The sequence below is a fragment of the Heliconius melpomene genome, chromosome 7, assembly GCF_056956725.1.
Source record: "Heliconius melpomene rosina isolate 202511_hmr_F chromosome 7, ASM5695672v1, whole genome shotgun sequence".
Classification (NCBI taxonomy): domain Eukaryota; kingdom Metazoa; phylum Arthropoda; class Insecta; order Lepidoptera; family Nymphalidae; genus Heliconius; species Heliconius melpomene.
The window spans coordinates 5,127,110-5,147,039 of record NC_140395.1 but is presented as its reverse complement, the minus strand read 5'-3'; the positions used below and the strand labels follow the sequence as shown (position 1 = coordinate 5,147,039).

Below are 19,930 nucleotides of genomic sequence, written 5' to 3'. Positions count from 1 at the left end.
CATTTTTAAATGGAATTTTAGTTCATACCGTACAACTGTCAGCTGTCAAACTCTCGCACTCAGGTGCAAAGAAAACTTCATAAATTCATAATAAAAATAAAGTGCGTGTTTACTTTGCCGTATAATTTTAATTAAATTTAAACATGGCTAAATTTTCATTAAAAGACACTGACAAATACTATCTATGTCTTTCGGAACAACCTAAGAGATTTGATGCAGATAGTCCTGTCACTAACGTATTTTTCGATGATACAAATGGAGAGGTAATTAATTTTAGTAATATTTTATTATAGGTATGTTGTAAAATTTAAAGAGAAACATTAAAAATAGAAATTATTTTATTATAGTTAAATAGAATATTTGTTATTTAACCATCAAATATTGATTTTCTCATAAAATTCAAGTTATAAATTGTTAAACTTAGGTATTTACCGTGCGTTCTGGGGGAGTGACTGGCGTGACGGTCACTGGAATGGATTCAAAAAGCACTTCATTTCGCATGGAAGATAAAGGACCTATCATATCTATAAAATTTTCACCAGATCACCGAATACTTGCAATACAAAGAAACTTAGAAGGTCAAAATGCAACTGCTGAATTTGCTAATTTTAAAGATCTGGCTCCAACTAATGTAGAATATTCTCATACTTGTAAGTGGAAAAATGCTAAGATTTTAGGCTTTGTGTGGCCAAGGGTTAATGAGATTGCCTTTATAACTGACCATGGAATAGAATTGTTGCAAGTGGTTGCCGAAAAAAGACAGTTGAAAACATTAAAGAGTACTTCTTTCAGGTAATCTTTTTAATATAGTTATTTAATACAAAGATCTTACACTCAAATTAATATAATATAAATCCTTACAACATCTTAATTTATTGTTTACTTATGAATAATTTTATAGCACTGTTCTTATTGTTTTGTTACTTTTAAGCAAAAACTTATGTTTTCAGTGGTGCCTGGTTTTCATGGTGTGCCCAAAGCAATATAATATTGTTGGCTGGTAACAACGGAGTTCTTCTTCAACCATTCTCTTTAAATAACTCTACTATATCTAAACTACAGAAATTGGAAGGTATGCTTCTATTTAATAATATTAAACTGTGCTTAACTATTTTTAGAAGTGGTAATCTCACTAAATATTTAAAGAATGTTTAGTTTTTGTTTGACCTTGGTGATCAAATTCTTAAGTATTTTTTCATACATTACATGCAGACAATACAAAACACAAAAATGCTGCAATAAAACAAAAAAGTCCTGTAAAATTGCTATTCTTGCTAGATATAAAATATTAGTTAACTGCAATATTTAATTAGATGTCAAAAATAGGAATATGATTTTACCTTTTATATGTATATATACCTGCAATTTTTTTATATTGCTGTAAATAATGTCTTGTGGATTTATTTCTATTTTATTGAATATGGTAGCCAACCATAGGCTTTGGTCTAAAATCTGAATGAAAAGAATGTCTTGACACTAAATTATCTCTCCATACCCTGCTGTATAGCATTAAGCTGAAAATAAACCATCATAAATTTTATAGACTTTCATTTACTTTTCAGTGGAATGGTCCAAACCTGTGGTAGAACGAGACGTGTTTGTTCTACGACTGTGTGGTGCAGCATGGTGCGCCTTGTTCAAGCATAGCACTTCGCCTATCAGTGGGCCTACTGAGGTATGTATTGAGATATTATTACTTAATAAGTTTAGTTATTATTCTTTTAAAATAAAAATATTTACAAAATAATAAATTTAAATATGATTAGAATTATATTGCTTATTAAATGTACTTGAATATGAAGTTGCATTTGTTACTAATAAATATACTATATTTTTGGTATGAATATTCATATTACATATAGTTGGTTTGATGTTACATTTTATTCTAATTTATAAGATGTGGACTCTGAATATTCAGTTTTAAAGTTAGACACTTCTTTAACTAAATATTTGACATATCATACACATAAAAATTATTATTATGATTTTTAACTTCCGCAAAAATGTTAGTGTTAGTTTACTTTAATTTCATTTTATCGCTCTTTTACATTTAGACTACTTTCTTAATAATAAATATTGTTAAATGATTAAAATTCCAGGTTTGGTTAATGCCTATCTCAGGAGGTGGATCAACCCAGCATGTTCTTAAGACAGGTCTCGTGGGTCGTTTTGCGGTCAGCGTTATAGACGATCTGCTTGTTATTCATCATCAAGTGAGTTAAATAAATTGGTAATGATAAATTTAAAATATATATTACCGTTAAAACACTAAAAAAAATGTATGGAGGGTAGTTATGGTAAAAGATATCAGCTAATGTTGCTTCACTTGGAATCGAGTATTTCAAACATCGCTTTTTTTTGGTTAATAAGTAACTGAATAAATTACAGAAAGAGAGATGCTTAGCAGGTGGCATGGTATTTTTTTTTTACTATTATTTTTTTTCAGTCAAGTCAAACTTCCCAAATCTTTGATATAATGGAAGAATCAAAAGTTGAGAATAATATAGCCATACACATACCGGTAGTGCAAGGTATTTCTATGAAGCCGGCGTTTGTTGATGAACAATTATGTCCTATGTGTATCCTTTTTAAATAACATCAAAATAGACTAGAGAGATCGTCATGGTGAAGAGGCACAAGGGTGCGACTGTGAACGCGACGGTCGTGCGTTTGATTCCCACTCAGGGGAATGAAATATTTTCTTTTACTCGCTCTGGTAACGGTGCAAAGCGCCACTTAACACACAATATCTCCATAACAGAGCGGCACGAAGTGCCTTTTAACACTAGGTTTTTCTACCAAAAAATATTTTTTATAGTCAATTTTCAAGTATTTTGTATAATGTTCCTGAATAAAGTCTAGACTCAGGCAACTGGGTGGTTTTTCAACCGGATTATATAATAGACGCGCGCCTTGGCTGCTTGTGGAGGGTCAATCTTATTCTACCTGGTTTAGCTTATTCTGTGAGTATAATGCTGTCTTACATGATGTTTTTACATTTTTAGGGTTCCGTACCTGAAAAGCTTAATCTTAGTTGTCCGTCGATTTAGACACTTTGTCGAGAATGCGTGGAGGTAACAAGCTGTCATTAAGATATAGTTCCATGGAATTTGGAGCCTCCAAATTCCAACCATCATTGGAGCACAGAAAAATACTTCATTGTCAACGCAAACGAAAACGAGCTAAACTTTCGTTTTGTCTTAAATTTAACTTTGTCAACTTTTATAAATTAATACGAAACTCATGTCGGCGATACGACTCGCACTTGACCGTTTTTTATTTAATTATCTTATCCTTACAGGTGTCTAAAGACGAAGTATCTAAAATAATAGCAGTATTACTAAGACGGAAGGACAGTAAGGAAACCATATATAGGATTCTAAATCAATTAGTAGGTGATGCTGGAAACTATTTGGTAGAACTGACCAAGTCCTTCGACGAAATTAATTCAGTATACAGGTGTGTATAAATATAAAATAATTTTTTTAGTTGCTTGTTTTTTTTTAATTTCACACTGTATTCCGCTTATAGCAAAGTAGGAAGATGGAACCTTGTGCTAAGTCATTGGCTCGTTTATCATTTACCACCGACTTTTCGTCATTACGTCTTGAGTGACGGAACTCTACGCCAAAATGAATATATTAAATATTTCAATTCCTTGAGTTGGATCGAACCTACAAACTCGAGCGTTAATAACTCTGTATAACTTTTAATCATTTTGTTAAAAATATTTGTGGCCTGTGAAAGTTATTGATTATTTAATGTCTAAATATTCAAAATTGCAAATATTGAGAACTCTTAATTTATATAATCTGTACCCACAGTAGTTGTGAATTAAATCCACTTATTCTCTATGGATACAATGCGGTGTTTAGTTCCACTATCCAAACCCAGTTTAATTAAATAATGACATTAGATTCTTAAAAATATTTTGTTTGTACATAGTAATTAGAATATTGTTCAACAGAAAATGGGCAGACATCGAGGTGGCGCGCAACACGGCGGGGGTCACGGGTTCAGCTTCGGGAACTTCGGGACATTTTCCGGTAATAGTGTCTCAGACGGATATATGCGAGCATGTTTTACAGGCGCAGGATATAGAATTTTTAGTACAGGTATGTAGTTTTATATAATATATGGATAATCGAAATTTCGTTTAAAAAAGTGAAAGTTTCATTGAAAGAATTGACGGAAAGTAAATTATGTTTGATAAATATACTGACTGAATGATGATTTTTTTTTTAATTCAATCATTGTGTGTAAGTGATTCTTCTTTACTTCACGGTGTTTGTAAATTTACCTCTAATAATTATTAATTGAGTGGCAACACTACATACGTTTTCACTAATATCAGAACAGTCCCATCTTTAGGTAATTTGCTAGGTAGATTATTTTATATGAAGAATTTGTTTGGTTGATCTCGCTAATCTCAAAAACATCTAGTTGGAATTGGGAAAACCGAAGAAGGCTATAGTCTATACTACATCACGAGTGGTTTCAATGTAAACCACCTCCTTCACATAGAATATATGTACAATTTTTAGTCATTTTGATACATTCTCAGTTAATAAGGCTATCGTAGCGCAACGGCACAAGGGTGTGACTAACGTGACAGTTGTGGGTTCGATCCCCACTGGAGGATCTGCCACTCAACACGCAATGCCTCCAGAATTCCCCACTTTCTGCCGAACTACAATAGGTTCTTTCTGTCTACACTGCTGTGTGCGGGATACAGCGTGAAGCTGACCATGACCCAATTAAATAAACGAAAAAATCTTTTATTTTAGGTAGTAACAGCCTATCTAGCTTCCCTATCCCGCCATGATATTCTAGTACAACACACTACCGCGGAACTTTGCGTACGATCGCTGGTAACACGCGGTTCTGGGGGACGCCTTCGTTCTTTAATACGAAGGGGCGCTTTGGCCGACGCGAGGCCTTTAGCCTGCCAACTACTAAGTCTGGGCTACCTACAATTGGCACTAGACATGATGTGGAGGCTATCAGCTGGTGGGCATGTCGTGGAAGTCCTCTTAGGCTGGGACGAGCCGTCAGTGGCCACAGGAGTTGCAAAGCAGGCGGCCATCTTGAATGGTCTGCAGCCCAGGAAGTTGCTGGCTGCCGCGAAGCTGAATAGTGACCCTAGAGCGTTCTTGGCCGTCTATCATGCTCTGCTGGCGAGGAATGAAAGGTTGAGGGGCAGTCCGCATTTTCTTAAGAGTAAGTGGTTTTATTGTTTATTTTGCTTGTGTCTATGTGTGTATGAAACTATTTGTTTACTTGTCTGTATGTGTATATGAGTGAAAGAGAAAACGCGTAAACGCTACAGATCGTAGGTTCGATTAACACTCGAGGATATTAAATATTTAATAATTTCATTTCCTCACTCTGGTAACGAGGCAATGCGCGGCGTTGAGTTCCGCCGCTCAACACGCAGTGCCTCCGCTACGTACGGTATACAGCGTGATACAAAAAAAAACAATTATCATACACCTATTAAACAAACACACACAAAATAATAATATTTACTATAGCCAATCACTAAGATTACGTGGCACTTACGTAGGCAAACTAAAGATAAAAATAATATTATTAACCTAAAACATTGTTAAATTACATTCCAGTATTACATGATTGGAATTTTATATCAATATTTGTTCATAGGTTATCTTATCGATGTTACTTTTATTTTTAAAAAGTATGCTGAATTGCTGAATTGTATTTACCTAATGTATTTATTTTACATGGTTATGTAATTTTATTTTGTCACTTTGTTTAATTTCTGTGTCAAAATAAATTGTTTTTTAAATAAAGTTATTATAAGAATTATCAATATAATTATAGAAGCCAGTGTTCATAGGCATAAAAAATCTCATGATAAATTATTTTGTACACTTCTTTTAGTCCGCCATGATATAAAAGAATAAAATCGCCATATCGTTTAAACATATTTACCTAAATGAATTGATTTAAGACTTACAGATTATTTTTAAAATTTTTACACCTAGCGTTTCACTAAATCCCCCGAATATTGCGAATTACCAAAATTCTAAAATAGCATTAATAAAGCTAATTAAGTATTTCGCTTAATTTATTTAATTTTGTATTAACTTGTTAGATTGTAGATTATGTTTGAAAAAAAATATATTTAATAAAAAAATCCTACATATATTAACATACATACGATAACAGTGGACTTATTCAATTATTCATTAGGTTCTATTGAAATGTAAAAAATATTAATGAAATATGAAAGTAAAATAATTTTCAAGTTTCAATGTACCAACTAATGGTTCAATCTTATGTCATTTGTACATTAATTCTGGTTTTCGTTAATATAACCAATACAATCTATATTGTATGTCGTGATATCTTTATAGATAACCTATTAATATCAAAACAAAAGGTCAACATTATCGCCTTAAAAAAGAAATTATTCAAAAATACGATACTTGTTAATTTACTATTACTTAATATTTTCGATTTCCCAGACCCGTTTTAAAAATGTGACGTATAAGTACTTAGTTGTGCTATTTAATAGCTGAATGTGTATTCAATTAAAATTAATGGGAGATTTAAAAAAATAGCACATTTAAGTACCTTAAGTATATATTTGTCAACGTAAACTAATGTACATACATAATTACTTATATAACGTGAATGTATTATTATCATCTTTGATTAGAATGTTTTTTCTGTAGCTAAGTATAGGTACCAATATTACCTAAAAATATCATATTTGGTCATGGAAATATTTAAATTATTAAAATAAACATTTTATTTTTTATTTCTTTTGTAACTTTACCTACTACCTACTCGTAAGGTCCGTCACAGATATTTTTTTTTTGATATAGGCACTTTAACCTAAGACCGTAACATAGTCATTTTTTTTATTTTATCCTTAGCGGGGTAGAGAGAACGGAGCGCCAAACGCTAAAGTCTCTGCATACCTCCTCCTCCCTCATATATGGGGAGTCCATTTGCTTTTTACGTGACCTTCTTCCAATAACATCGACACAAAGTTCTCGAAAATCAACTCTTCGTTCTTATCAATTTTTTGGCCATTCTTTCATCACGCATTCGCTCGACGTGCTAGAACCATCTGAACACGTTCTTCTTCATTCATACTGTGATATCCTCGCATTAGCGAGGGATTACCTGCACCTACCATTCTTTGTATATTTTCATTGCTAGAAGAAAAATATATATTTAGTCAAACATATTTTTTTTTTATGATATAAAGTTTTTTTAAGGTAACTATATAACTCGTGATAGTTTTATATAATTTTTAAATCGCAGGTGACCAATGCGACGTCTACGTAGAGTATTACAAGCAACTGACAGCTGACTCTTAACCCAAGGTTCAAGGTTCCGTTCCCGACTGAAGACTGTGATCTGTGTAGGTATAAATATTGAATGATAGTAGTTGAAATTATATTATGATATTATTGTGTATGTTTAATGTCAATATTACCTAATTTTATACACGCATTGCAATACGATCGATGCCGCCCTGAACTTAGCTGTAAATAGCTGCGCAGTTTTTTTTTATGTTTCTTTTGTTTATTAATATTCCTGTGTGAAGAATGCGCAACTTCAGAAGTCAAACTTCAGGGAGGCCACGACTCGAAATGAAATATTTATGTTTACATTCTTAACACTAGGTTCCCTCTGCCTACCCTGTTGTGTTCGAGATATAGCGGGAAGTTGAAAAAAAAGAAAATATTAAATAAAGTAAAGTTCAGTTATTGCCAAAAGATTATTGTTTTTCAAATTTCTTAATGTTAAAAGATATATAATTTCAATTTCAGTTACGTTCCAATTTTATAAGTATAAGTAAAGAATTATTTCAATGTGATCGATTGTTATGTAATTATAATTTATAAAATTAATATTTATTTATAGGTACGTTTGACTGTGAAAATTATACTATGTTCAAGTTTATTTGTAGTTTTTTATTTTTGCTGCCTTGCCCAAAATTATGTATTTTAACATGAATTAACTAAACTCCTAAAAAAGTTAATTTATGGCGTTATTTTATTATATATCTTTAATATTATCTGCTCAGCTTTATCCGCATAAAAAAAAGTAAGAAACTATAAGTCTATCAAAAGTACCATACCGTAAGTCATGTACCATTTTTCATATTAAAGGTATTTTTCTACACATAGGAAATAAAATAGTATAGGTACCTATCTATTTTATAACCAACTAACAAAATTCAAAAGTTAGAATTATTGAATAGTAATCAGCTAAAAAACATGCACGTCATCAGACGTCACGGTGACAACATTTACAATTTTTGCAACTATGGAGATTAAATAAGCATATAATTACTTAATTGTACTGCATGATTCCAATAATACGGATACGTGGATACGTGGCACTCCACTACTGTGCGGTTTCGTAGAAATTTCCTTCCACGCGCCACCGAACTGTGGAACGGTCTACCCGTGGCAGTGTTTCCAGGTTGGTACGATATGGGTACCTTTAAAAAGCGCGTCTATCTCCACCTCAAAGGCCGGCAACGCACCTGTAGCTCCTCTGATGTTGCACGGGGTCGTGGGCGGCGGTGATCACTATCAGGTGACCCGAACGCTCGTTTGCCTTGTCCTTTTACCACAAAAAAAAAAAATGTCCTATATTACTTCAGTCTATATACGATATTGTCACGGGTACGAATCCCATTCGGTGGAATGATTGTATTAAAAACTAGCTACCCGATCGCGGCTTCGCTCGCTTATTGGTAGGTACTTATATCTTTACACGTTTGTATTTCCATCTGAATTAATTTCGTGATTTAATAATATGATAAATTTTAAGAAAACCTTACATTGAGAACTAACTTTGATAAAATCCAATAAAAAAATATTTAGAAGCAATATTGTAAGCATGCACACTGTAGGTATTATATTTTAACTTAGTTTTTTTTATTTATAAACCGATCTAAACAAAGCTAACGCTAAACAACAACTGCATTTCGATCGGTTAGGCCATTTCTGAGATTAGTGTACACAAGCACACAGAGTAACTTAAAAATTAATTGTTTAGAGTTACATTCATAAATGCCCAATTAGATATTTTCTCAAATATTTTCCATATTCTGATAGCAAGGATTTATTTGTTCCTGAAATTAAAATATGTAAATAAATCACCTAATACATAATGAATTATATTTTAGTTGGAATAAAAACAAAAACATGTTGGATTATATACAAAATGATTTTTATTTTCCAGTCATATAACAATCACTTATAATAAACTGTTAAATGCTTAATTAAATAAATATTAATTACAAAAGTAGTTCAGTATTTCAATATTCATTGAAAATAAGTTTCAAAATGTAATTACTGCACGGATGGATTTGCCAATGTGCATTAAATGGAACGCTTCATTTATTTCTGATAGAGGAACTTTATGGGTTACAAATTCATCCAATGGTAATTTCTTGCTTAAATAATCATCTACCAACTTAGGTACACTATCTCTGCTCTTGTACCCTCCAAAGGCAGTTCCCTTCCAAACCCTGCCGGTTACTAGCTGGAATGGCCGTGTGCTGATCTCTTCTCCAGCACCAGCAACCCCAATGATGATAGATTCACCCCAACCCTTATGACAGGCTTCTAACGCAGCCCGCATGGTGTTAACATTGCCAATACATTCAAATGTATAATCCAAACCACCATCAGTCAAGTCCACTAATACTTGTTGAATAGGCTTGTCATAATCCTTAGGATTGACAAACTCATTGACACCAAATTTCTTTGCAACTTCAAACTTGTCTGGATTTATGTCTACTCCAATAATACGCTTAGCACCAGCTACTTTGCATCCTAAAGCGACAGCTAGACCTACAGCACCTAAACCAAATATAGCACAGTTGGATCCTTCTTCAACCTTAGCGGTGTTTAAAGCAGCTCCATATCCAGTAGTAACACCGCAACCAAGCAAGCATACTTTGTCGATGGGTGCCTTCTCATTAATTTTGCAAAGGGAAATTTCTAGAACAACAGTGTATTCACTGAATGTGGAACAACCCATAAAGTGGTATAATTCTTTTCCCTTGCATCGGAATCGTTTGGTGCCGTCGGGCATCACACCCTGGCCTTGCGTGACGCGGACTTTCTGACATAGGTTAGTTTTTGGGTTTAAGCAAAATTTGCATTCTCTGCACTGAGGAACGTATAGAGGGAGAACAACGTCACCTGGTTTTACGGAAGTGACTCCTTCTCCCACACTCTCGACTACACCGCCGCCCTCGTGACCTAATACAACTGGGAACACACCCTCAGGGTCCTTTCCTGATAGAGTATAGGCATCAGTATGACATACACCAGTAGCAAATATCTTTACACGTACTTCTCCAGCTTTTGGAGGGTCCACCTCGATTTCTTCGATGGAGAGAGGCTTGCCGGCCTCCCAGGCCACTGCTGCTTTACACTTAATCACTTTACCGGCTGTTGCCATTTTATTGTATGTCACACGCCCGTATCAAACGAGTGGACGAAATAAAATGGAAGAATATTTTAGTTAAATCAAAGTTCACAATGATAAATGAAGATGGAGTTTTTGCAATAATTTAAGCGATAAGGCATACATCACACGTTTTCAATTTCATATGAGAGAAAAGGATAAAGCGAATTTGGCGGTTCATTGTTGAACTTGACCTTGAGTATTAAAGAATTATTACTAACTTCAGACTTGTAACTGAGAGGCCCGTATTGGGGTCTGTAGTTGAGCATTTAATTATATTTATTTTCAAAATATTGAACAAAACGTATTCTTGTGTTTTTTATTCCGTATAATTTATAATGAATGGAATATTGTAAATTGTCTTTGTAATTTAATAAATAATTATACATAGCAAAAGAGTTAAAATTTAACAATTTGCAACATTATTTTTTGTCTATCCTTGTCAACAAAGTGTTAATGTCAAATTAATTGACATGTGACAAAATCATAAACACGCTGAGCTTGGAATAGGTTATGAGCTAATTTTACTTTTGCACTGATCATTTTATTATAAAAATAATGGCGAAACTACATAACTATTATGTACTGTGCCCGCTTATTGATCAAAATAGTTTCTTAGGCGTTTCACAAGATCGAGAAAATGAAAACATTATCGTGACATTAGGGCGAAATGTTGTTAATAAATACAGGGTAATGCCTATATTCGTTATTTTGATGTCATTGAATGGATGTATGTTATGAGGAAATGGATCTTAAATAACTTTGCTTTTAAACTTTAGCTTTCAGATCAAAAACAAATTGGAGGCTGGACTTCGAAAGATCATGTCACGTCGACCGTTATATGTGATAAAGAACAAAATGCTTACATTGGCGTATTCAATAAAAATACTATCAAAATATGGAAAGAAGAAGATGATAATTTAGATAAAATAAAAAAATACAAGGTAAAATTGACCACTCCAATTTAATCATAAATTTATTTTAGAGATGTAAAATAATAACAATATTACATTGTCGTTTCCAGTTTCCAGTAAATATCTTAAAACTGCTCCCTCGACATGAACAGCCGTCCTTAATAATATTTAATAATGGTAATTGTGCATCTCTAACATATGCATTAGATAATAGAAAATCATATGAAAGCAAAATTCTTGTTAAAGAATCTGACACAATTATTGACACAGCTATATATACTATACAAAATACAGATTATATTTGCTATGTAATTAAAAATAGTAAAGATAGCTATGATATTTTAACATGCCCTATAAGAGAGGAGCTGGGCGATATGGACAAGTCTAAACTCAGTAGAATAAAAGTTGAGAGGAATGAAGATGAATACATTGTGGGGGAACTCATAAGCAACTATAATCTTTCAGTTTATTTTCTATGTAAGTGTATAATTTTTTATTAAGTGCATTACATTTTATTGAAGTTCCATTTTTTGTAAATAGCATTTGTTCATTTCAATAAAATTATGCTGTGATTATTGCAGTAGACTGTTGTCAAAGCACCCAAAATTTATGAGCTTAAAAACAACAAAAGCATATATCTACAAAAATAGGAAACAGACCCTAACTAAACTTAAAAAAATCAATAATTTATTTAAATTCAAAATTAAAAAAACAGATATCCTGTTTTAAGCCAAAAAAGAATGGTCACATAAGTTATAACCCACTGCCATTATAGTCAGCATCTTTGGCACTCAAAATTTGTTGTGACATATACAACTCGTTATTTCCATTTGGTTCCACTTCTTTTGGTAGCCTGATGGAAACAAGAATATTTAAATTTTGACTAGGAGGGGAAAAACTTCAAAGTTAGTCCTGTAGCATTAAATCTAGATTTTAACATTTCACCTTACCTTACTAAACCTTACCTTTTAAACCTTGTCTAAAAATATATTTTAAAATGTATTCTAGGGAATGATGGAAAACTTACTGTATATGATTTAGAGAAAAAAACATGGAGAACTATAGGGACTGTACCATGGATTTCTACTTTATCAAGTGTCTCCATAGCTTGGATGGGGACTGACCATTTAATTTTATTTGGTAGCAACAATGACCAAGATGGCGCTATAATAGTAGCTTACAACATTATCTTAGGAGTCGGCACATGTAGATATCCTATGAAAATGTATTCTGAACATGCTAAATTATATTGTTTTAATGGCCGCATTATACTCGAAGCTTCAAATCATATAGGCATGCTGCCATACGTACTAGAAACTAATAGGAATTTATCAAGTTTGTTAGGATCTCACGATATAATTGAAGATAGTAACACAGAAATAGCTGATTGGGACACCCCTACTGAACCTACATTCAAAGTGGCAGCCGAAATTAAAGATTTATTAAAACTTGGTTTGACAGAGAGGGCAATGTGTGCACAACTGCTACCGTTATTACTGGAAAAAGAAGATTGGCACCCTGTATATAAACTTGTAAAAGAATTTCAAGATGTACCAGAATCAATGTTAGTGTTACTACTTAATTATTCCATTAAACTACTTAAGCTTGATGATGTACATATAACTGATCAAGAGGCATTTACCAATTTTGTAGAAGGATGCGGTAAATCTAATCTAGAAATAATGATTCTTAGAGGGAAGTTGAAATTATTAAATCATGTATTTAAAATTAATTTTAGTGATGCCTTACTAATACCTTTTCTAAGAAATGGATTATCGTTAGACAATGCTTTATTTTTATTGTCGTATATATCATGTTTACTTACGGATTCAAAGAAAAATTTAAATATGGAATATGAGAGTAAATTATATGATTGGTGTATATTACTCATGGACGCCTTTTATCAACAATACTTATTGACAAAAGACGAAAAAGTTTCTAATGTACTACAAAAAATGCAGGAAGTCGTAGAAAATTTGATTGATCAGTTGATGTCGATTGATAGCACTATGGCTTTATTACAAAAAATATTGTCTCGTAAGAAAATGGTGGAGCAGGAAGAATCATTGTCATATGCAATTGAATTGATTGAAATATAAGTTTTCATTGTAATTGTTTTTTTATTTTTTGCTTATACTAAATGAGGTAAGTAAAGATATATGACAGAATATATATAATATATATTTCCTTTCTCATAATTCGGAATACACTGATTATATTAATAGTGTACACTTACTGTTACTATATTTACAAAATAAAACATATTTGTTTCTACAAATTAAATGGTACCATGATCAGTCTGAACAAAAATGAGATTTATAATCACATTTATATACCTTACTTAATAGCTAAGCCTTATTTTTTTTATATTTAACTTAATTATAATTCCGTAACTACAATTTTTTCGTATTTTAGGCAGTTTTATATTATTACTATCAATTATGTACACATAAAGTAATAATTTACAAGATATTCTTGTATACCAATATTGAGTGAATTATATACTATAAGGCTTCAATATTTCTTATTTTATAATTCTATAGTAGGTATATTAAATAATACAGAATCAATGTACCTATATCCTTATAACTATGAGTAAGAAATCTTAACAAACAGGTATTTTCATTATATTAAATTTTGTAAAATATTTATTTGTAATTGTTAGTCAGATTTTATCATGTGCTAATTTTAGTAATATAAAGTATATTACAAAATGAAATAATAAAGTATTTACTATGATCAATTAAAATTGTGCTATTTATATTAATTGTAATAAAAGCAATAAAAATTATTGCAAGATCTGTTACAGTGCAAGTTTGCAATTCATTATTTGTTAATTTACTTCAACCACATAAGTACATATAATGCTGAAAACCATCCATCATTCCACAGGTTTACTTGTAGCAACCCGAGCAAATTGCACAACCATGGGCTTTTCTTTCAATAAATAACCATTAGTTTCATTTAATGCTGTCTCAGCTATGCCTACTGACGGAAATGTAACAAAACCTTGCCCTTTCATCCTGCCCTCTTGCATGACCCTCACATCAAAGCCAATCTGGTCTTCCTCCGATATATCCTCCACATATCTCTTGTATATCTTGTTCAAATCCTCCACTGTTACAGTTTTCGTTAAATTCTTTATATACAATCTCATAGATGGTTGTCCAGGATGATAGTTTTTGTATACTGGCAACACTTTCATGTCCTCATAAGATATTCTGTTTTTCATAAGTTCCTGCTTACTAATTGTTTGTAGTTTAGGCTGTTCAATAATTTTCTTGTTTAACATAGGTAATTGTTCTTTCTCAAACTTTCCGATTTCTCCAACAACTTCTGGTTCTATGGAAGGTTTTTGAAGAGCATCTTGTGATACTAATAGGGAAATATTTTTAGATTTTTTAGGTGTGACTACTTCAAATACTTCATTCTGATGTACATTCTCTTTTGTTTTATAGGTTTGTGGCAAATTAGCTGTTGATAAAACAGCTGCAGGTCTTTTCCTTGTTTTAGGAAGAGAATGATTTCGTTTAATCAAAGCAGTTGTTGAAGTTATTGGATTCTGTGCTTGTTCCTCATCACCGCTTGAAATTTCTGATTCTGGTTCTTCAGGGGGCAATATTGCTATTTCATCAATGAAAAACTCTCTAAATGTTTCTTTAAAAAAACTTAGTGCAGCTTCATTTTCTTTAAATGGCAAATCAAGAGACATCTTATTCATGAGATGTAAAGCTTGAATATAAAATGGTTTGTGCTTAAACAAGGCTGAGATTATATTTACGGCTACAGAAGTATTTATATTGGGATATTTATAACGTAAATGCGGTGGGGGAGGCTGGTAAAAGTCAACAGAAGGGTTGAAAGCATTCAGTGATTCCAAAAACTCTTTAATATAATTTGTTGTTGCAGAGTTTGTATTATCAATCTGTTTAATATGTGCGTTTGGTTCTTTTTCATAGGAAAATTCCACCACTAGCCGTCTTCCCGCCATTTCTAATTGATGCAATCGGAGCAGTGACTCCTTTGCCTTTTCAACATTTGAAAATGCAGCAAATAAATAGTTTTGTTTCTTTGCTGGTTGCCAAACTTTAACAGCTCCAAAATGTTTCAACATTTTTTCTCTTTCTTCAAAGGGTAAATTAGAAGGTAAATGTTTGACTATTAGTATTTTAGACATGATTGTCTTGATTTGATCTTTGTTTTCAATACATTGAAATTCTTAGGCAACAAAGAAACTTTACATACAACTAATTATAATGAAGCTACAACAAATATAAAACTTAATACTGAAGTTATTTAACCAATTCAAGCAGTGATTTTTGACTGAGTGTGCTCATGAGCTGATTTCAACTAAGTGCAATAAATTTGGGTATTAAAATTTATTCTATATTGATTAACAAAAATTAAAAATAATATATACTTTCAAAGATATGATTCTATGAGTTGCTTTATTAATATACACCAAGACATGCGATAGATTCAAATTATTGTTTGAGGCAAAATATTTGCAAATTAAAAATATTTACTCCTTTCTAGTTGAAATTTGACAGCAATCAAAACACAGGTTCATAATATTTAATTTTCTTGCACTTGGTTTCTAAACGTAAAAACAAAATATTCAATTCTTTTATATTAATTAACTAATGTGTAAAGTAAACTTTTGACTCTCTTTTCACTTTATAAACAGTATCATAAAATAACTTATTTTTTAAATATAACACTATGTTTTATATCATATGATGTCAGACCACGAATGTTCTGTCCTGTCCCCCGGTAAATGTCAAAAAGTCACCTGTGTCAACAGTGGTGGGATACGTCATACGATTCGAATTTGCTATTTTGCTAAAGAATTGTTGAAATATGAATATTTTTTTAGCATATTAATGAATAAGCAGCTTATTAGTCAATGAATATGGCTGATGAAAACTCTAGGAAAACCGTGAAAGTAGTTGTCTTAGGTGATATCGGAAGAAGTCCCCGAATGCAGTATCATGCACTATCGCTTGCCGGCTGTGGATTCAATGTCAATATTATTGGTTACGTGGAGTCAAAACCACTAATTGAAATCCAAGAAAACCCTCTAATCACTGTTACAGAGCTACATCCACTTAAACTGGATAAAGTTCCAAAGATTATTCAATACTTTGCAAAAGCTTTGTGGCAGGCTATTAGTTTATTGTTAACGTTATTTGTTACTGGAAAATGCAACTATTTACTATGTCAAAATCCCCCAGCCATACCCACATTGCCTGTATGTAGATTTTATTGTTTAGTGACCAGAACAAAATTTATAATTGACTGGCATAATTATGCTTATTCTATAATGGCACTGTCCTTAAATCCGAAACATCCTCTTGTAAAATTAGCGACTTATATAGAGAAATTTTTTGGGCAATCATCTGATAATAATTTTTGTGTGACATATGCTATGAAAACAGATTTGCTTGAAAACTGGAATGTGATGTAAGTAACACATAAAATAGAAGTAAGGGATGAATATTTACAGATTATTGTTTATTTACAAACACCTATGTTTTAGAGCCACTGTGCTTTATGATAGACCACCAAAAGTATTCCAGCCACTTAATCTTCAAGAAAAACATAATTGGTTCCTTAAAATTGGTGAGCAGTATGAAGAATTTAGATGTACACCTGATTCTAGTATCGAAAAGACAGCATTTACTGAAGTAGTGGAAAATTCTATAAAATTAAGAGATGACAGACCTAGCCTTTTGTTTAGTAGTACTAGTTGGACTCCTGATGAAGACTTTAATGTGTTAATGGAGGCTTTACAAGGTGCTTTACATATGTTAGTTATTGTCTTAGTGACATAGGCCTCTCCTGAGGATCTTCCTAACAATCAGTTCTTTAATTGGCATTGGTACTATGCTACAATACTTTGCTTTCAATTATAATTCTAACTTAAGTGAGAGTAAACAGTGTTCACAAATTATTTGTAACAGACTATAAACATTTATTATTTAGCTTATTCATCAATCTCTAATATTATTTACAATAATATGATTTACTCAGTTTTGACAAATGCAGCATTTTGACACTAGGTCCTCTATCCTGCAAAGTGGAAAATACAACACATTAAGAGCATTTTTCAGTATTGACTGGTGCAGCGGCACAAAGATGTGACTGTAAGGCGGCGATTGTGGGATGCATCCCCACTCGAGGAAGTGAAATATTTATTTACATTATATATTTTCCATTTCTTCGCTGTGCTGTCAAGGCAAAGCGGGGCATTGAGTTCTGCCACTCAGCACACAATGCCTCCAGTATTTGGCAGAAAGTGGGGAATGGAGTGTCTTAACACTAGTTTCCCTCTGTCTACCCTACTATGTGTGAGGTACAGTGTGAAGTTGATTTTTTTATTTATTAATAACTTCTTTAATACTCTACTTCTTTTTTAGTGTATGAAGTAACACACAAACTATCAAAAAAACTTCCTAAGTTGATTTGTGTGATAACTGGTAAGGGTCCTATGAAAGATTATTATAAAGAAAAAATCATATCATGCCAATGGGAAAACGTAAAGGTTGTTACACCATGGTTAGAGGCTATTGATTATCCAAAAATGGTTGCGAGTGCAGATTTAGGTGTATGTCTGCATACTAGTTCATCTGGCTTGGATTTACCTATGAAAGTTGTTGATATGTTTGGAGCAGGACTGCCAGTATGTGCTTATGATTTTAATTGGTAAGAATTTAAATTGACTTGTTAAGTAGTATTATTTATCCCTAGCTAGCCACCCCATAGCTAATGAGAATGAATTACCAAATAATATATAGTACACATCCAGGATACACCAAGTTAAGCAGTTAAATATCTAAAAATATGCATGAAGGGTATTTGGTGATTCATTTAAATAAATAGTGAATTTATTTTTCTAGTCTCGAAGAATTGGTTCAAAGTGGTGAAAATGGATATACATTCAAAAATTCTGATGAACTATCCAAACAAATAGTGAGCTGGTTTGAAAATTTTCCAAACAATGTGCAACAGAATAAAATTGCAGAAAAAATGAGAAGTAATCTAAGTAAATTCCAAAAATCAAGATGGGAGGATAATTGGAACCTTAGAGTAAAAAGTTTCTTTGAAAACTGATGCTAGAAATTTTAAGTATTTATTGTGGACCAATTTACATATAAACGATAAATTATTCAATCAATTATAATGTTATTTTTGTAAAATCAATAAATAAAATGCAGAATGTTTATGGAAATTTTATTTACAAAAATACATTTCCATGTACTCTTAAAGTAACTTATACTAATAGTCTTTCAATTTCTTGTTGTATGGTTTGGATCTGAGGTTTTAGCTGAGAGCCCTCATTAATAGTAATAGAGCATGCAACTATAGGTCTGGACACTCCACAAGCTCTCCCCAGAGCTTGCTTAGATCTCACAAAAACATAAGGCACATTCTTATCCTCACATAAAATAGGAATGTGAAGAACAATTTCTAATGGCTCTGCATCTGCAGCCATTATGACAAACTCTGATAGTCCTCTGTTAAGGGTTTTAGTGGCTTCATTAGCCCCTTTCCGGAGCTGCTTATAGTTAGCTGCTTGCTGGACAAGATTCAATATTTTAGCAGTTAATGGAGTATCAGCCAAAGGATAGGCCTTGGGGTTTACGCTTGCTTCATTTTCAGCCTGTAATATTAAAACAGAAACAAATAATATTAAATAAAATATTAAAAGCTGCAAGATATTTATAATAAAAAAAACCTTAATTCAGGCTCCCGCCTTGCGGTACTAAGAACATAACCTAAAAGTCACACGTGAGTTTTGTTATAAACAAAGTTTGATCTGACAACGAAAAGTTGCAGTAGCAAGTTATATATTTGATAAAATAATACAGCAAAACTTACCATGTTTGTTTAAGTTCAGCGTGTTCTATAGGAATATACTTTAGACCTCTCAGCGATTTCTCGCTTCACTGAGGAAGTCTTATACAAATATGTATGTAATTACGACTCAAAACAATCTTGTAATTGCTACAATGGCAAATAGATAGTTTACTTAGTTAAAGATCACCCAAAACGATTAGAGATTAAAACAAACACAAGTAGTGTTCACTTGTTCAGATGTTAACCTCAAAATAAGTAATGAACTACCGACGAGTATATATAGCATAAAGCATGAGCGTTGTTTTGAATTTTGACAATTGATACAGAAGTCGTATGGAATTTGAGTGACATCAGTCGAAGTTATCACAGATTATTAAAAGCTTTGATTTTAGATTGAAATAAAATAATGTGCTGTTGCCGTACAGTATAGAACGTACCTATTCGATATTTGCTTCTGTAGACTCATAAATTATATTAACAGATAGAAGGAATAATATGTATTTTCTATTCTATTTATTAATCAATACACTAAAATTACTGTACAGTAGTTTGGATATGAACAGAATAACACAATTACCAATTAGAAACATTACCAATGTGTATATCTTTAAACTCTTTAAGTAAAAATAAAAGCGTAGAAGGTAGGACAGAAATTGGGATAACTATATACTTACATTATTCCA

At 32.2% G+C, this 19,930-nt stretch overlaps 6 protein-coding genes across 9 annotated transcripts; 3 read left to right on the top strand and 3 right to left on the bottom strand.

Annotated features, from left to right (window-relative positions):
• Bulli (regulator of MON1-CCZ1 complex protein bulli) lies at nt 1-7,941 on the top strand. 4 transcript variants are annotated; one of them, XM_085188389.1, is made up of 12 exons: nt 1-263; nt 425-792; nt 951-1,072; nt 1,563-1,675; nt 2,100-2,213; nt 2,447-2,579; nt 2,863-2,963; nt 3,302-3,459; nt 3,968-4,115; nt 4,788-5,220; nt 7,300-7,399; nt 7,906-7,941. In XM_085188389.1, the coding sequence occupies exons 1-11, from the start codon at nt 144-146 to the stop codon at nt 7,353-7,355; spliced, it is 1,866 nt and encodes a 621-aa protein (XP_085044515.1). In that variant the 5' UTR covers nt 1-143; the 3' UTR covers nt 7,356-7,399; nt 7,906-7,941. The 4 variants fall into 4 exon arrangements, with proteins under 4 accessions (XP_085044515.1, XP_085044513.1, XP_085044514.1 ...); XM_085188387.1 differs by having other exon boundaries at nt 7,665-7,941; XM_085188388.1 differs by having other exon boundaries at nt 7,300-7,403; nt 7,665-7,941.
• A 1,262-nt stretch (nt 7,942-9,203) lies between these two features.
• Fdh (alcohol dehydrogenase class-3 Fdh) lies at nt 9,204-10,652 on the bottom strand. Its single transcript, XM_085188395.1, has one exon. It carries the CDS (start codon nt 10,465-10,467, stop codon nt 9,337-9,339), a length of 1,131 nt encoding a protein of 376 aa, XP_085044521.1. The 5' UTR covers nt 10,468-10,652; the 3' UTR covers nt 9,204-9,336.
• Nucleotides 10,653-10,931: 279 nt separating this feature from the next.
• LOC146537451 (nucleolar protein 11) lies at nt 10,932-13,499 on the top strand. The gene is made up of 4 exons (XM_085188390.1): nt 10,932-11,163; nt 11,253-11,417; nt 11,498-11,864; nt 12,396-13,499. Exons 1-4 carry the CDS (start codon nt 11,032-11,034, stop codon nt 13,484-13,486), a joined length of 1,755 nt encoding a protein of 584 aa, XP_085044516.1. The 5' UTR covers nt 10,932-11,031; the 3' UTR covers nt 13,487-13,499.
• A 48-nt stretch (nt 13,500-13,547) lies between these two features.
• On the bottom strand, nt 13,548-16,074 carry LOC146537450 (RNA-binding region-containing protein 3-like). The gene is made up of 2 exons (XM_085188392.1): nt 15,808-16,074; nt 13,548-15,649 (listed from the first exon to the last, which is right to left on the bottom strand). The coding sequence occupies exon 2, from the start codon at nt 15,562-15,564 to the stop codon at nt 14,269-14,271; it is 1,296 nt and encodes a 431-aa protein (XP_085044518.1). The 5' UTR covers nt 15,565-15,649; nt 15,808-16,074; the 3' UTR covers nt 13,548-14,268.
• A 77-nt stretch (nt 16,075-16,151) lies between these two features.
• Alg1 (ALG1, chitobiosyldiphosphodolichol beta-mannosyltransferase) lies at nt 16,152-18,610 on the top strand. Its single transcript, XM_085188391.1, has 4 exons — nt 16,152-16,850; nt 16,927-17,183; nt 17,807-18,092; nt 18,287-18,610. Exons 1-4 carry the CDS (start codon nt 16,294-16,296, stop codon nt 18,498-18,500), a joined length of 1,314 nt encoding a protein of 437 aa, XP_085044517.1. The 5' UTR covers nt 16,152-16,293; the 3' UTR covers nt 18,501-18,610.
• hoip (NHP2-like protein 1 hoip) lies at nt 18,607-19,551 on the bottom strand. The gene is made up of 2 exons (XM_085188400.1): nt 19,269-19,551; nt 18,607-19,050 (listed from the first exon to the last, which is right to left on the bottom strand). Exons 1-2 carry the CDS (start codon nt 19,269-19,271, stop codon nt 18,661-18,663), a joined length of 393 nt encoding a protein of 130 aa, XP_085044526.1. The 5' UTR covers nt 19,272-19,551; the 3' UTR covers nt 18,607-18,660.
• Nucleotides 19,552-19,930: the final 379 nt, after the last annotated feature.

Coding starts and splice junctions, on each gene's coding strand:
- Alg1 (XM_085188391.1), top strand. CDS start 16,294: ATGAATATGGCTGATGAAAACTCTAGGAAAACCGTGAAAGTAGTTGTC. Junction 16,851..16,926: donor CTTGAAAACTGGAATGTGAT/GTAAGTAACACA, acceptor CCTATGTTTTAG/AGCCACTGTGCTTTATGATA. Junction 17,184..17,806: donor GTTAATGGAGGCTTTACAAG/GTGCTTTACATA, acceptor CTTCTTTTTTAG/TGTATGAAGTAACACACAAA.
- LOC146537451 (XM_085188390.1), top strand. CDS start 11,032: ATGGCGAAACTACATAACTATTATGTACTGTGCCCGCTTATTGATCAA. Junction 11,418..11,497: donor ATAAAATAAAAAAATACAAG/GTAAAATTGACC, acceptor TGTCGTTTCCAG/TTTCCAGTAAATATCTTAAA. Junction 11,865..12,395: donor TCTTTCAGTTTATTTTCTAT/GTAAGTGTATAA, acceptor AATGTATTCTAG/GGAATGATGGAAAACTTACT.
- LOC146537450 (XM_085188392.1), bottom strand. CDS start 15,564: ATGTCTAAAATACTAATAGTCAAACATTTACCTTCTAATTTACCCTTT.
- Bulli (XM_085188389.1), top strand. CDS start 144: ATGGCTAAATTTTCATTAAAAGACACTGACAAATACTATCTATGTCTT. Junction 2,214..2,446: donor TGCTTGTTATTCATCATCAA/GTGAGTTAAATA, acceptor ATTTTTTTTCAG/TCAAGTCAAACTTCCCAAAT. Junction 3,460..3,967: donor GAAATTAATTCAGTATACAG/GTGTGTATAAAT, acceptor ATTGTTCAACAG/AAAATGGGCAGACATCGAGG.
- Fdh (XM_085188395.1), bottom strand. CDS start 10,467: ATGGCAACAGCCGGTAAAGTGATTAAGTGTAAAGCAGCAGTGGCCTGG.